General features: G+C 40.5%; 1 protein-coding gene across 11 annotated transcripts in view; it reads left to right on the plus strand.

Moving 5' to 3' along the window:
- LOC134345510 (uncharacterized) overlaps positions 1-14,862 on the plus strand; it is a 267,873-nt gene that overhangs the window by 121,706 nt on the left and 131,305 nt on the right. For 9 of the 11 annotated variants that reach the window (XR_010017712.1, XM_063046270.1, XM_063046269.1 and 6 more), the window contains 2 exons: positions 2,520-2,597; positions 9,210-9,406. Coding sequence is in view for 10 of the 11 variants with exons in the window: in XM_063046270.1 (XP_062902340.1) it covers positions 2,520-2,597; positions 9,210-9,406 (275 nt within the window). In the remaining variant the exon portion in view is untranslated. The remainder of the gene's footprint in view (positions 1-2,519; positions 2,598-9,209; positions 9,407-14,862) is intronic. The other 2 variants (XM_063046264.1, XM_063046268.1) reach the window with 1 other exon arrangement.

A 14,862-nucleotide genomic window follows, 5' to 3' on the forward strand; every position in this document is an offset into this window, starting at 1 on the left:
CCACCACCATCGTCAGCAGCCCATTCCACGCACACACCACTCTCTGGGTAAAAGAACTTACCCCTGATATCTCCTCTGTACTAACTTCCAAGCACCTTAAAACTGTGCCCTCTCGTGCTAGCCATTTCAGCCCTGGGAAAAAGCCTCTGACTATCCACACAACCAATGCCTGTCATCATCTTATACACCTCTATCAGGTCACCTCTCATTCTCCGTCATTCCAAGGAAAAAAGGCCGAGTTCACTCAACCTATTCTCATAAGGCATGCTCCCCAATCCAGGCAATATCCTTGTAAATCCCCTCTGCACCCTTTCTATGGTTTCCACATCCTTCCTGTAGTGAGGCGACCAGAACTGAGCACAGTACTTCGAGTGGGGTCTGACCAGGGTCCTGTATAGCTGCAGCATTACCTCTCAGCTTCTAAACTCAATCCCACGATTGATGAGGACCAATGCATCATATGCTTTCTTAACCACAGAGTCAACCTGCGCAGCTGCTTTGAGTGTCCTATGGACTCGGACCCCAAGATCCCTCTGATCCTCCACAATGCCAAAAGTCTTACCATTAATACTATATTCTGCCATCACATTTGACCTACCAAAATGAACCACCTCACACTTATCTGAGTTGAACTCCCATCTGTCACTTCTCAGCCCAGTTTTGCATCCTATCACTGTCCCACTGTAACCTCTGACAGCCATCCACACTATCCACAACACTTCCAACCTTTGTGTCATCAGCATATTTACTAATCCATCCCTCCACTTCTTCATCCAGGTCACTTATAAAAATCACGAAGAGTAGGCACTCTTGAGGCACTCCACTGGTGACCGACCTCCATGCAGAATATGACCTGTCTACAACCACTCTTTGCCTTCTGTGGGCAAGCCAGCTCTGGATCCACAAAGTAATTTCCCCTTGGATCCCATGCCTCCTTACTTTCTCAATAAGCCTTGCATAGGATACCTTGTCAAATGCCTTGCTGAAATCCATATACACTACATCTTCTGCTCTACCTTCATCAATGTGTTTAGTCACATCCTCAAAAAATTCAATTAGGCTCGTAAGGCATGACCTGCCTTTCACAAAGCCATGCTGACTATTCCTAATCATATTATGCCTTTCCAAATGTTCATAAATCCTACCTCTCAGGATATTCTCCATCAACTTACTAACCACTGAAATAAGACTCACTGTTTATAATTTCCTGGGCTATCTCTACTCCTTTCTTGAATAATGGAACATCCGCAACCTTCCAATCATCCAGAACCTCTCCCATCCCCATTGATGATGCAAAGATCATCGCCAGAAGTTCAGCAATCTCCTCCCTCACCTCCCACAGTAGCCTGGGGTACATCTTGTCCGGTCCCAGTGACTTATCCAACTTGATGCTTTCCAAAAGCATGCGCTTTTTTAATATCTACATGCTCAAGCTTTTCAGTTTGCTGTAAGTCATCCCTACAATTACCAAGATCCTTTTCCATATTGAATACTGAAGCCAAGTACTCATTAAGTACCTCTGCTATCTCCTCCGGTTCTATACACACTTTGCCACTGCCACACTTGATTGGTCCTATTCTCTCACGTCTTATCCTCTTGCTCTTAACATACTTGTAGAATGCCTTGGGGTTTTCCTTAATCCTGTCCGCCAAGGCATTCTCATGGCTCCTTCTGTCTCTCCTAATTTCTTTCTTGAGCTCCTTCCTGCTAGCCTTATAATCTTCTAGATCTCTATCATCACCTAGCTTTTTGAACCTTTCATAAGCTCTTCTTTTCTTCTTGACTAGACTTAACAACAGCCTTTGTACACCACAGTTCCTGTACCCTACCATCCTTTCCTTGTCTCATTGGAATGTACCTATGCAGAACTCCACGCAAATATCCCCTTAACATTTGCCATATTACTTCTGTACGTTTCCCTGAGAACATCTGTTTCTAATTTATGCTTCCAAGTTCCTGCCTGATAGCCTCATATTTCCCCTTACTCCAATTAAACGCATTCCTAGCTTGTATATTCCTATCCCTCTCTAAGACTATGGTAAAGGAAATAGAATTGTGATCACAATTAGTGTCAAAAAAAGCCAAATTAAATCCAATGTGATTCAACGTTGTAAAACAATAAAGTATGACAATTTCTAAGGGGGGGGTGAATACTTTTTATAGGTATTGTATAACTCTACTTTTATTCCTGTTCCTTCTTTATTGTCTACATCATTCTTATTGACATCCTTCATTGAGATCCCTGAACTGTGTCAGTTGTGAGTGGAATCTGTCATTGTGTTCCATGCACAAAGATTGCGTAAATTAATTTCACAACAGATCCTGAAGCTGGAAGAGGATAAAGGTTTGCCAACCATCAATCAGAATTTGATTTAGTAAAAGCCTGAAGCAGCAGAGAGCTATTGTGCTCATTACCTTACTGATTTCACTAGATCATTTATTCTGCGTGCTAAATTTTGTTTCTGACACACTTCTGAACTTCCTGAAGTTTAAATTTCATGTTTTTATTTGGTATGTAGTCTTGCAGGTCATCTGATTGAGTGCGGCGCCCAGTGCACAGGCGGAATATTTACAGACTGGCATAGAGTTCCTGACTGGTACTCAATCAATCTTTATAATTCTTTCTTTTTCTCCAAAAAATTGTATTTTGTATTATTTCTGATTTTAATACATACTTAATGGTACAGAATAGGAACTTTTTAGAGTCTAGACATGTATGTTAATATTGGTGCTAAGCTTTAGGCCTAAAGGTAAGGGCATGGTGTTGAAAAATTTTTAGCGTGTTATTGCTGAAGCAGCACTTATACAGCGAAAAACCCTTACATACTCCAAATACAGGTAATTACAAGTCCCAAGTTGCAGAGTAGAGAGGGTCAGAGAGATTGACGAAGTGGCCAGATCAACATTTACAAAATGGATAAGGACCTCAAGGGTCAGGATAAGTTGGGCCTTGGGGAGGAGAGTTGGGTTGTGACGGGGAAAGGGGCATATGGGTTGGAGTTACAAGGGTGTATTTGAGGATTGGGCCAGCGCTTTGATATAGGGTAGTTCAGTGGATCGCTGGGCTGAGTGGGCTGATTCTGCTCCTATGCTTTATGGTCTTATAGTCAAAGGAAGAACTGTAAAGTTTATTTTAAGACTATGTTAGTAATAATATTCCAAAACTAATATGCAAAGTTAGAGACATGTCAGCCTTTTAAAATTTTCTAGAACTGTTATCAGCCAAGCAGTACAATTAACTCATATAAAGATAACTTCTATCTTAATGGAAAGAAAGGAACATATCCTATGTCTTATGGTATTTCTTGATTTGTTAGAGTGTCAAAGGTTATGGGAAGAAGGCAGGAGACTGTATTGAGAGGGAAATTGTATCAGCCATGATTGAATGATGAAGCTGACTCATTGGGCAAGTAGCCTAATTCTGCTCCTATATCTTATGGTCTTATGAGGGTTGGGCTCGCTGTTGGTAAGCATATTGGTGAGTGTCCAATAAGGCAGGAATGGAGTTTTTGATATGTATCATTATCAGCTACTTAAAGCAGTTCATGATGGTTGGTGTCAATGCCACTGGCTGGTAGTTGTTTAATTCTGAAGGTGTAGAGTTCTTTGATAAAGCGATGATGATGGCTGATTTGAAGCATGTGGGGACAGCAGCCTGAATGAGTAAAGTGTTGAAGATATTCATGAAGATGTCAGCGAGCTCATGTGCGCACTGCCCTGAGTACTTGGCCTGGGATGTTGTCTGGGCCTGGCCACCTTATGGGGTTGCCTCTCTGCAGAGTCGTTCTCACATATCCTACTGTTACACAGTGGCTGCTCACCTGGGAAGGAGTTAACTTTCATGGCCAGCATTATGTTGCGTGCATCAAAGTGTATGTAAAAATTGCTTAGAGCATCAGGAGGGAGGTGTCACAGTTGCCCCCCCACCCCAAAGGGCTGTGTGTGCAGACTTTGCTCATACATGACTGCACAGCCAAATACCCAAGCAATCACATTGACAAGTTCATCGATGACTTAACAGTGGTGGGGCCCATCACCAAAAATGAAGAGATGGCCTACAGAGAGCAGGTGGAAGAGATCGAGGGGCCCGGTACCTCTTCCTTGATGCCAGCAAGACAAAGGTGAAGGTGAACTCGCAGCAATTTCACCCACCTTGCATTGGTGACACAGTGGTTTCAAACTCCTGGGAGCGCACATCACACACAATTTCTCATGGTCGCAGGACACATGAAAGCTCATCGACTCCTCTACTTTCTGAGGAGGCTGAAGAGAGCTGGACTTCGCACATCTATACTCACTTCATTCTACTGATGCCCACTAGAGAGGGTCCTGACAAGCTGCATCACTGCTTTGGATAGAAACTGCACTGTGGCAGACAGGAAGGCTGTATAATAGGTAGTCACAACTGCCAAACACATCATTTGCACCAGCGTACCATCATCAAGGACGGGTATAATATCCACAGAAAGGTGCTGGAAAAGGACCAGTGACATCATGAAGGATCCCACATGGATTGTTTGCCACACTCTCATCAGGGAGGACATTACGTAGCATCCACCCCGGACCATCAGACTCAAAAACAGTTACTTTCCCCTAGCAGTAAAGCTGATCAACGCTTCCACCTGCTAACTCCACCACTACTTTATTACTTCCTGGCAGTCACCTTATGTACAACCGAGTGTCACTCTATGGACATCCAATCTATATATTTATAAGCTATCTTATGTATTTATATTTATTGTGGTTTTTAAATTATTATTCATCTTCATCTTCTGTGTTTTTTTTAATCCAGCATCAGATCCGGAGAACAATTATTTCATTCTCCTTTACACTTGTGTATAGAAAATGACATAAAGCAGTCTTGAATTGAAGATATTAAGAATGGTTTGGGCATCAGAGACAATAAAACAACTGGAATAACAAAAGGTTCAGATTTGAATTGCTAGCAAAGGTTTGACTCCTGCTTAGTGGAGATGCCTTAAGGTGCTGAGGATTAGACACATTAAAACTATAATTACAACTTAATTAAACTTTTACCTGATGTTGATACAAGAGCTTTGACAAGATGGTATATCATTTGACTTTAACTTTCACAAGACACATTCAAAGTTAGTTTTTTATAAATGGTATTATAGCTTGGAAGTGAAGTTGCAGTAATCAGGTAGAAAGATTAGAGGGTCTCTTAAGAGAATGATGAAAACTACTAAAATTAGCCTTTTCTTTTGACACAGGGGTTCCCAACCTGAATTCAGTAGACCTCTTGCTTAATGGTATTGGCCATTGGCATAAAAAAAAGTTGAGAACCCCTGCTCTTGAGAGTCCAATAATCTCTCTCTGATGTTATGCTAATACAACAAAAAAGAGGCCAGTCAGTCTATAGTATCCACACCAATTCCCATTATAGAAACATAGAAACATAGAAAATAGGTGCAGGAGTAGGCCATTCGGCCCTTCGAGCCTGCACCGCCATTTATTATGATCATGGCTGATCATCCAACTCAGAACCCAGCCTTCCCTCCATACCCCCTGACCCCTGTAGCCACAAGGGCCATATCTAACTTCCTTTTAAACATAGCTAATGAACTGGCCTCAACAGTTTGCTGTGGCAGAGAATTCCACAGATTCACCACTCTCTGTGTGAAGAAGTTTTTCCTAACCTCGGTCCTAAAAGGCTTCCCCTCTATCCTCAAACTGTGACCCCTCGTTCTAGACCTCCCCAACATCGGGAACAATCTTCCCGCATCTAGCCTGTCCAATCCCTTTAGGATCTTATACGTTTCAATCAGATCCCCCCTCAATCTTCTAAATTCCAACGAGTACAAGCCCAGTTCATCCAGTCTTTCTTCATATGAAAGACCTGCCATCCCAGGAATCAATCTGGTGAACCTTCTTTGTACTCCCTCTATGGCAAAGATGTCTTTCCTCAGATTAGGGGACCAAAACTGCACACAATACTCCAGGTGTGGTCTCACCAAGGCCTTGTACAACTGCAGTAGTACCTCCCTGCTCCTGTACTCGAATCCTCTCGCTATAAATGCCAGCATACCATTCGCCTTTTTCACCGCCTGCTGTACCTGCATGCCCACTTTCAATGACTGGTGTATAATGACACCCAGGTCTCGTTGCACCTCCCCTTTTCCTAATCGGCCACCATTCAGATAATAATCTGTTTTCCTATTTTTGCCACCAAAGTGGATAACTTCACATTTATCCACATTAAATTGCATCTGCCATGAGTTTGCCCACTCACCCAACCTATCCAAGTCACCCTGCATCCTCTTAGCATCCTCCTCACTGCTAACACTGCCACCCAGCTTTGTGTCATCCGCAAACTTGGAGATGCTGCATTTAATTCCCTCATCCAAGTCATTAATATATATTGTAAACAACTGGGGTCCCAGCACTGAGCCTTGCGGTACCCCATCTTTTTTCACCTTTATTGAGTTAAGATTATCTGTACCTGTATTTTCAGATCTCTTCTGTATCATAGACTCTTGCCTTCGATTCTCCCGATCCTCATTCCTTGCTGCTTATTACTTCAGTGTTTTCTGTTATTATTTAAAATTTACTAAGTTGCCAAATTGGATCCGAAGTCAGGTTGATAAAGGAGAATGGGGTAATGTAGAGAGTTCCCTTTATGACTAGAAGCCTGTAACAAGTGGTGTGCCACAGGAAATGGTGTCAACCTCTTTACTGCTTGTCATATACAGTACTGTGCATAAGTGTTAGGCACTGTTTTGCATTTGTCAATGTGGAGCGGAGAATGAGTTTGTAAATCTGGCGGGAACAAAGGATGTTTGGAATGGTGAGGATGGAGCACCATGGGAGGGGAGTGATTCCAAACAATTGGTTTGTTGATCATTACAGAACGTCTCTCTGGTGCTTCCCACTCCCTCCTCTCTCCCTTCCCCACTTTTCCTAACCACGATTCCCCACACTGTGACCCCTTCTTACTCACTGATAGAGACCCATATCAAAATTGAGTTGATTATCACTCACTTTATGTCATTCTTTATCAATCTTTTTATTAATTTTTAAAGAGGAAAATTATCTCAAATATCTATATCGCTAATAATACATATAAAGGTAAAATAAACATTATCAAAATCATACATAGTATTAATCTAATAATATATAATAAAAATTAAGATAATCAATTCTCCCCTTATCATTTCATAAAAAGAAAAAAAGATAAAGAAAGGTTTATAATTTTATATATATATATCTCTCTCTCTCTAAAAAAAAGAACCCCATTATTCTCTATAAACAAAAAAAAAGGTTAAAAAAAAACAAGAAAAAAAAGGGGGCTGGGCAGCCCATACTGAGAGTAAAAGCAAGAAGAAAGAGAAACTTTCTGATCAAATCCAAAGTTTCGAAAAAGTAACTGGAAGAGCAGTAAATCAAACCATATGAAAATATTGAATAAAATTTAATATAAGTTTCTTCAAATTTAAAGGATGTATCAAATGTCGGACTTCTTATTTTCTCTAAACTTGGACAGGACATAATGGAGGAAAGCCAATAAAAAACAGTAGGTGGATTAGAATCCTTCCATTTAAGCAAAATGGCTCTCCTAGCCAATAAGGTTGTAAAAGCTATCATCCGTTGAGTGGAAACAGGAATGATCCCAAAAATTGCTGTAAATAAATTCGGTTGTAGGTCCAAATTCAAGACTTTTGACAAAGTTTTAAAGGCATCTTTCCAAAAATTATCTATCTTGATACAAGACCAAATCATATGAGTTAAAGTAGCCACCTCAATATTACATCTGTTGCAAATAGAATTAATATTGGGAAAACTACGGGCTAATTTATCCTTTGACATATGTGCCTGATGTACTACCTTGAATTGTATCAAGGAATGACGGGCACAAATAGATGAAGTATTTACCAAATGAAAAATTTTATCCCATTGATTATCTGAAAGTGACTCTCGAAATTCCAATTCCCACGCACCTTTAATTTTATCGTTAGATACCTTTCGTAAATTCAATAACCATTTATAAATTATAGCTATCAGTCCTTTTTGAAATGGTTTAACCTGAAAAAGGGTATCTATCATATTGGGTGGATAAGCAGAGGGAAACACTCATTTATGCCATGAAATTTGTTTTTTTTCCAGCAGTATAGTGCAATACATAAAATTACTGCAGTACAGCATCCTAGACTTTTGCACAGTACTGTACATTAATAATTTGGATAGGAATGTAGGCAATACAATCCATATCTTTGCTGTCAGCATGAAAGTCAATGGTGTTGTGAATCGTGAATCTTAAATGATTAGAGAAGACACTGATCAGTAATATGGAACAATGGCAGATAAAGTTTAATCCCTTGTGAGGTGATGCATTTGGAGATGATAAGGGTATGTACCTAGAATAGCAGGTCTCGAAGAAGTATGGAGCAATAGACGGCCCTTGGTGGTCCAGACAGTACAGATAGATGGGAGTGTAAAGAAAACAAACGGGATACTAGAGTCATTAACAAGTGCATAGAATATAAGAGCGGGGAGGCCATGGAACAACTTTATGACATGTTGATGAGTCTTCAGCGAGAATATTGTGCACATTGCTGATCACCACACTTTTGGAATGATGGGATTGTTCTGGAGAGGGATTGGAGGATATGTTGCCTGGAATGGAACTTTTCAGTTATGAGATGTGACTGGATAAGCTGGGTTTGTTATTTTTCAAGTAGAAAATGCTGAGGAGTGGGACCTCAGAGAGATGAACAAAATTATGAAGAATAATGAGAAACTTTTCCCCATAATAGAGTTGTCTAGGTCTAGATTGAATATAAGAAGTAAAAGATTTACAGGAGATTGGAGGTAAAGTACATTTCACCAAGTGTGGTTGCAGTCTGGACCTACTGACTGGGTAGATACTAGAGGCAAGTACTCTCACAACATTTAGCAAGTATTTAGATCAGTTCTTTAATTGCTGACTCATAAAATGATTTGAATGAAGCGCTCATTAATCAGCACTGATGGATGAGTGTAGTGAGCTGGATGAGCCTACTATTCAACTCACGCATTTAATCTAGCCTAATTTAAGCAAAATTATTTTTGCATCCCAGATTCATCCTCCTAGATAATCAGTTTATGGAGTTCCAACCTGAACATGAGAGCTATTACATTTTCAACATTTTTTTTCAGTTATTGTTGCCTCATTTCTAATGTCTACTGCTTAAATCTGTATTATCTATTTCCAGGGATAACATTGGCTTTCCAGTGCTTGAATGTTCCTCTGATGGAAGTTTCACCCTTTCTAAACCACCTAAAACTGGAGGCTTGGTATCATTTGGTACTGTGTCTGAGCAGCTTGTGTATGAGATAGGTGACCCTCGTCACTACCAGTTGCCTGATGTTGTCTGCAATTTCTCCCACGTTACCATATCTGAAATATCAGGTCTGTTGGTTCTATCATCTCTTTCAAATGCATAAAGCTGTTTTATAAATAGACAATGTATTTTTAACTTTCTTACATTTGGGCAGAAATCTACAGAGATGTTTCGCAGCTGTTGATCCAAAATTGTCACTCAGAGATGCTGTGGACAGTATTAATTTAGGAAATTAAGGGTTTTAAGACTGCATATGATACATTTTTGTCAACTGGGCATGTTGAGACATAATGCAATTCAGGCAGGAAGTGGAAATACTGTATTTCTGAACAATGATCTAATTTATATGGTTGTGTAAAATCAAGAGGCTATATAACCTATTCATGTTTTGAAATGAGAAAACAATCTTGTCAGTTCTGGATCAGTCAGCAAAAGGGCACATTGGGCACATTGGAAAATAGAATATTAGAATCTTTTCTCTCCCAGCCGTCAGTTCTATAAACTGGCTGTGCAAAGGTGATGCATTTCTCAATATTTAACATCCCTCATAATAAGGAAAGTATGAAGTAGAAAAGTTTTATTAAAGAAACTTAAAATTATATTTTTTGACAGGTGGACCTTGTCATTTCTTTGTTGTTTAAAGATATAGAGAGGGATTATTTTATTCAATTTGACACGTGTGATAAGGCATTTCCCACACTGTTGTTAAAAATGGAAACTCAGTGTCCTGCTAAGATTGCACCCAACCTCATGTGCTCTCCTAAACAATGTTAATGTGTAGGGGGCCAGACCGGATGAATGGTGCCTACCATTGGTTTATTTTTAAATAGATTTTGTGCTCAAAGTGTGAATTGCTATAAGGGCAGGGGTCCCCAACCTTTTTAGCACCGCGGACCGGTTTATTATTGACAATATTCTTGCGGACCAGCCAAACGGGGGGTGGGGGGGTGGTATTCAAGTAGGGTTAAACTCACCTCAACATGTCTTTTACAGTTAGGGTTGCCAACTTTCTCACTCCCAGATATGGGACAAAAGTAGCAGTCAAATCCCGGGACACCTTACCCCGGGAAAGACTACCATGACTATGAAGCCTTGCGCGGGCACCTGTGTGCGCATGCATGAGTGACGTACGCATATGTGATGTGCGCATGCGCGTATGTGCCAATTTCCCCCCCCCCCCCACAAATCGGTTTTGGCTTAATCTTCCCGACTACACTGTAAATACATCACTTTCATTTTATATAGGCTGTGTATTTATCATATCATTCCTGCTTTTACTATATCTTAGTGTTATTTTTGGTTTTATGTATTATTTGGTAGGTTATATTTTTGGGTCTGGGAACGCTCAAAAATTTTTCCCATATAGATTAATGGTAATTGCTTCTTCGCTTTACGCCATTTCGGTATGAAAGGTTTCATAGGAATGCTCTACCTTAGCGGGGGAAATACAGCACAAGTGCGGTCCCGAATGGGACAAACCAATTTAACCCAATATATGGGATGTCCCAGCAATACGGGACGGTTGGCAACCCTGTGTTCAAGTTCAACAGTGCATGACAGGAAATGAGGAAAGGTGCAGCTAACTCATATCGTTTCCTCGCGGCCCGGTAGCACATGCTTTGCGGCCCGGTGGTTGGGGACCGCTGCTATAGGGCACTCTGAATATGACTGAACAGGGCTAAAGGTTGTGATTGATTTTCCTTTCAGTCAGCTTTCTGTAATGAATATCATTTTTAAACAGAATGGCAAATTTGTTTTCATGTTTTTGAATCTTTAACAGTGGCAAAAACTTAGACTCCACTCTGGTAATATTTGATGTTGAGTGGCTTTGATGTTGATCGATTCTCATAATTTTAAAATGTCTTATATTGTATAAGGTTTTAATCATTCTGTGTTTCATTTATTTTATATCCATCATATTCGTAAAGAAACTCAGTTCAATATTTTTGAGGGGTTTGATATACATTTTTATGAAGCAAATAGAGCACAGAACAGTACAGTACAGGAATCGGCCTTATGGCCACAAAGTCTTGTCAGCTGTGATGTCAATCCATACCATTGCCATCACACCTCCATTCCCTAGCTGTCTATGTACTCATCTAAATGCCTTTTAAATATTGTTATTGTATCTGCTTCCACGATTTCTGCTGGTAACACAATCCAGGAACCTATCATACTTTGTGTAAAAAAAACAACAACAACTTGCCTTGTAAATCTTTTTTAAACCTCCCCCCCCCACCACCACCTTAGTTTAAAGCTAGGCCCTCCAGTATTTGAGAAAAAAAGTGCCCTGACTGACTATTATAACTATACCTCGCAGTTTTATATATACATATCAGGTCATCCCTGGGCCTCTAACACTAGAGAAAACCAGTTTACTGAGCCATAAACAAGATAAAAACCCATGATGTTAGAGGCAAGATACTAGCATGGTTTGGCAGAGAGTTAGGATAAAAGGTGGAGGGGCTTTTTCAGGATGGTTGTCGGTGACTAGTAAGGGTCAGTGTTGAGCCCACAAACTTTTCACTTCATACATTAATGTTCTGGACGACCGCATTCAAGTTTGCTGACAACACCACTGTCGTTGGCTGAATCTAAGCTGGTGACGAATTAGGATATAGGAAGGAGAAGGAAAATCTGGCTGAGTGGTGCCAGAATAACAACCTCTCACTCAATGTCAGCAAAGTCAAAGCAAATGTATTATCAAAGTACATATATGTCACCATATACAACCCTGAGATTCATTTTCTTGTGGGCATACTTAATAACACAATAATAAACATAACAGAACCAATGAAAGACCACCCAACTTGGATGCTCAACCAGTGTGCAAAAGACAACACACTGTGCAAAAACAAAAAGAAAGAAATAACAATAATAAATAAATCGATAGATAAATGAACAAGCAATAAGTATCAAGAAAATGCAATGAATGTGAGTCCTTAGGTTGTGGGAATATTTCAATTATGGAGCAGATGAAGTTATTCCCTTCAGTTCAAGAGCCTGATAGTTGAGGGGTAATAACTGTTCTTGAACCTGGCAGTGTGAGTCCTGAGGCTCCTGTACCTCTTCCTGATGGCAGCAACAAGAAGAGAGCACATCCTGGGTTCTGGGGGTCCCTGATGATGGATGCTGCTTTCCTGCGGCAACCATTTCATGTAAATGTGCTCCATGGTGGAGAGGGTTTTCCCTGCTGAACTGGGTCATATCCACTACTTTTTGTAGGATTTTCCATTCAAGGACATTGGTGTTTCCATACCAGGCTGTGATGCAACCAGCTACCAGAGGTCAATGAGCTAGTCCTCATCGGGGGATCAGAAGTGGAGAGGATCAGCATCTTTAAATTCCTCGGTGTTATCATTTCAGAGGATCTTTCTTCAGCCCAGCACTTAAGTTCCATTACGAAGAAAGCACAGCAGTAACTCTACTTTTTTAGAAGTTCATGAAGATTTGACGTGTCATCTAAAACTTTGACAAACTTCTATAGATGTGTGATGAACAGTATATTGACTGGTTGTACCTAGGCCAAGTATGGAAACACCAAATGCTCTTCCAGCGAAAAGCGTACAACGAGTAGTGAGTGTGGCTCAATCTAACATGGGCAAAGCCCTCCTCACCATTGGTCATGTCTACGCAGAGCACTGTATCATCTTCAAGGAGCCCCACCATTCAGCACATGCTCTCTTGTTGCTGCTGCCATCAGGAAGCTGGTACAGGAGCCTCAGGACTCACTCCACCAGGTTCAGGAACAGTTATTACCCCTCAACCATCAGGCTCTTGAACCAGAGGGGATAACTTCACTCGCCCCATCACTCAACTGTTCCAACAGCCTGTGGTCTCACTTACAAGAACTTTTCATTTCACTTTCTCGATATTTATTGTGTATTTATTTATTATTTATTTATTTTTGTATTTGCAAATTTTTTTGCATTATCATTGTTGCCTGTCCTGTTGGTTTCAGTCTTTCATTAATTCTGTTGTGTTTCTTGTATTTACTGTGATTGCCTGCAAGAAAATGAATCAGGGGTAGGGTTGTATAATGGTGACATATATGTACTTTGATAATAAATTTACTTTGAAGTTTGCAGAAATTGATGGCATTGTGCCCAAGTTTGCAGAAAATACAAACCCCATTTCCAGAAAAGTTGGGATATTTTCCAAAATGCAATAAAAACAAAAATCTGTGATATGTTAATTCACGTGAACCTTTATTTAACTGACAAAAGTACAAAGAAAAGATTTTCAGTAGTTTTACTGACCAACTTAATTGTATTTTGTAAATATACACAAATTTAGAATTTGATGGCTGCAACACAGCGGACAAAAGTTGGGACAGAGTTAAAATAAGATTGAAAAGTGCACAGAATATTCAAGTAACACCGGTTTGGAAGACTCCACATTAAGCAGGCTAATTGGTAGCAGGTGAGGTATCATGACTGGGTATAAAAGTAGCGTCCATCAAAGCCTCAGTCTTTGCAAGCAAAGATGGGTCGTGGCTCACCCCTTTGTGCCAAAATTCGTGAGAGAATTGTTAGTCAGTTCAAAAGAAACATTTCTCAATGCAAGATTGCAGAGAATTTAGGTCTTTCAATACCTACAGTACATAATATTGTGAAAAGATTCAGAGAATTCAAAGACATCACAGTGCGTAAAGGCCAAGGTCGGAAACCACTGTTGAATGTGCGTGATCTTCGAGCCCTCAGGCGGTACTACCTAAGAAACCGTCATGCTACTGTGACAATTATAGCCGCCTGGGCTCGGGAAACCATTGTCACTCAACACAGTCCGTCGCCGCATCCAGAAATGCAACTTGAAACTGTATTACGCAAGGAGGAAGCCATACATCAACTCTATGCAGAAACGCCGATGAGTTCTCTGGGCCCGAGCTCATCTCAGATGGACCGAAAGACTGTGGAACCGTGTGCTGTGGTCAGATGAGTCCACATTTCAGCTAGTTTTCGGAAAAAAACGGGCGTTGAGTTCTCTGTGCCAAAGATGAAAACGACCATCCAGATTGTTATCAGTGAAAGGTGCAAAAGCCAGCATCTGTGATGGTATGGGGGTGCATCAGTGCCCACGGCATGGGTGAGTTGCATGTATGTGAAGATACCATTGACTCTGAGGCGTATATTAGGATTTTAGAGACATATGTTGCCGTCAAGGCGACATCTCTTCCCGGGACGTCCATGCTTATTTCAGCAGGACAATGCCAGACCACATTCTGCACAGGCTACAACAGCGTGACTTTGTAGACACAGAGTGTGTGTGCTTCACTAGCCTGCTGCCAGTCCAGATCTATCTCCTATTGAAAATGTATGGCGCATCATGAAGAGGAGAATCAGACAATGGAGACCACGGACTGTTGAGCAGCTGAAGTCTTATATCAAGCAAGAATGGACAAAATTTCCAATTGCAAATCTACTACAATTAATATCCTCAGTTCCAAAACGATTAAAAAGTGTTATTAAAAGGAAAGGTGATGTAACACAATGGTAAACATGCCTCTGTCCCAACTTTTGTTGAG

Source organism: Mobula hypostoma, chromosome 4, assembly GCF_963921235.1.
Source record: "Mobula hypostoma chromosome 4, sMobHyp1.1, whole genome shotgun sequence".
NCBI classification, from domain to species: domain Eukaryota; kingdom Metazoa; phylum Chordata; class Chondrichthyes; order Myliobatiformes; family Myliobatidae; genus Mobula; species Mobula hypostoma.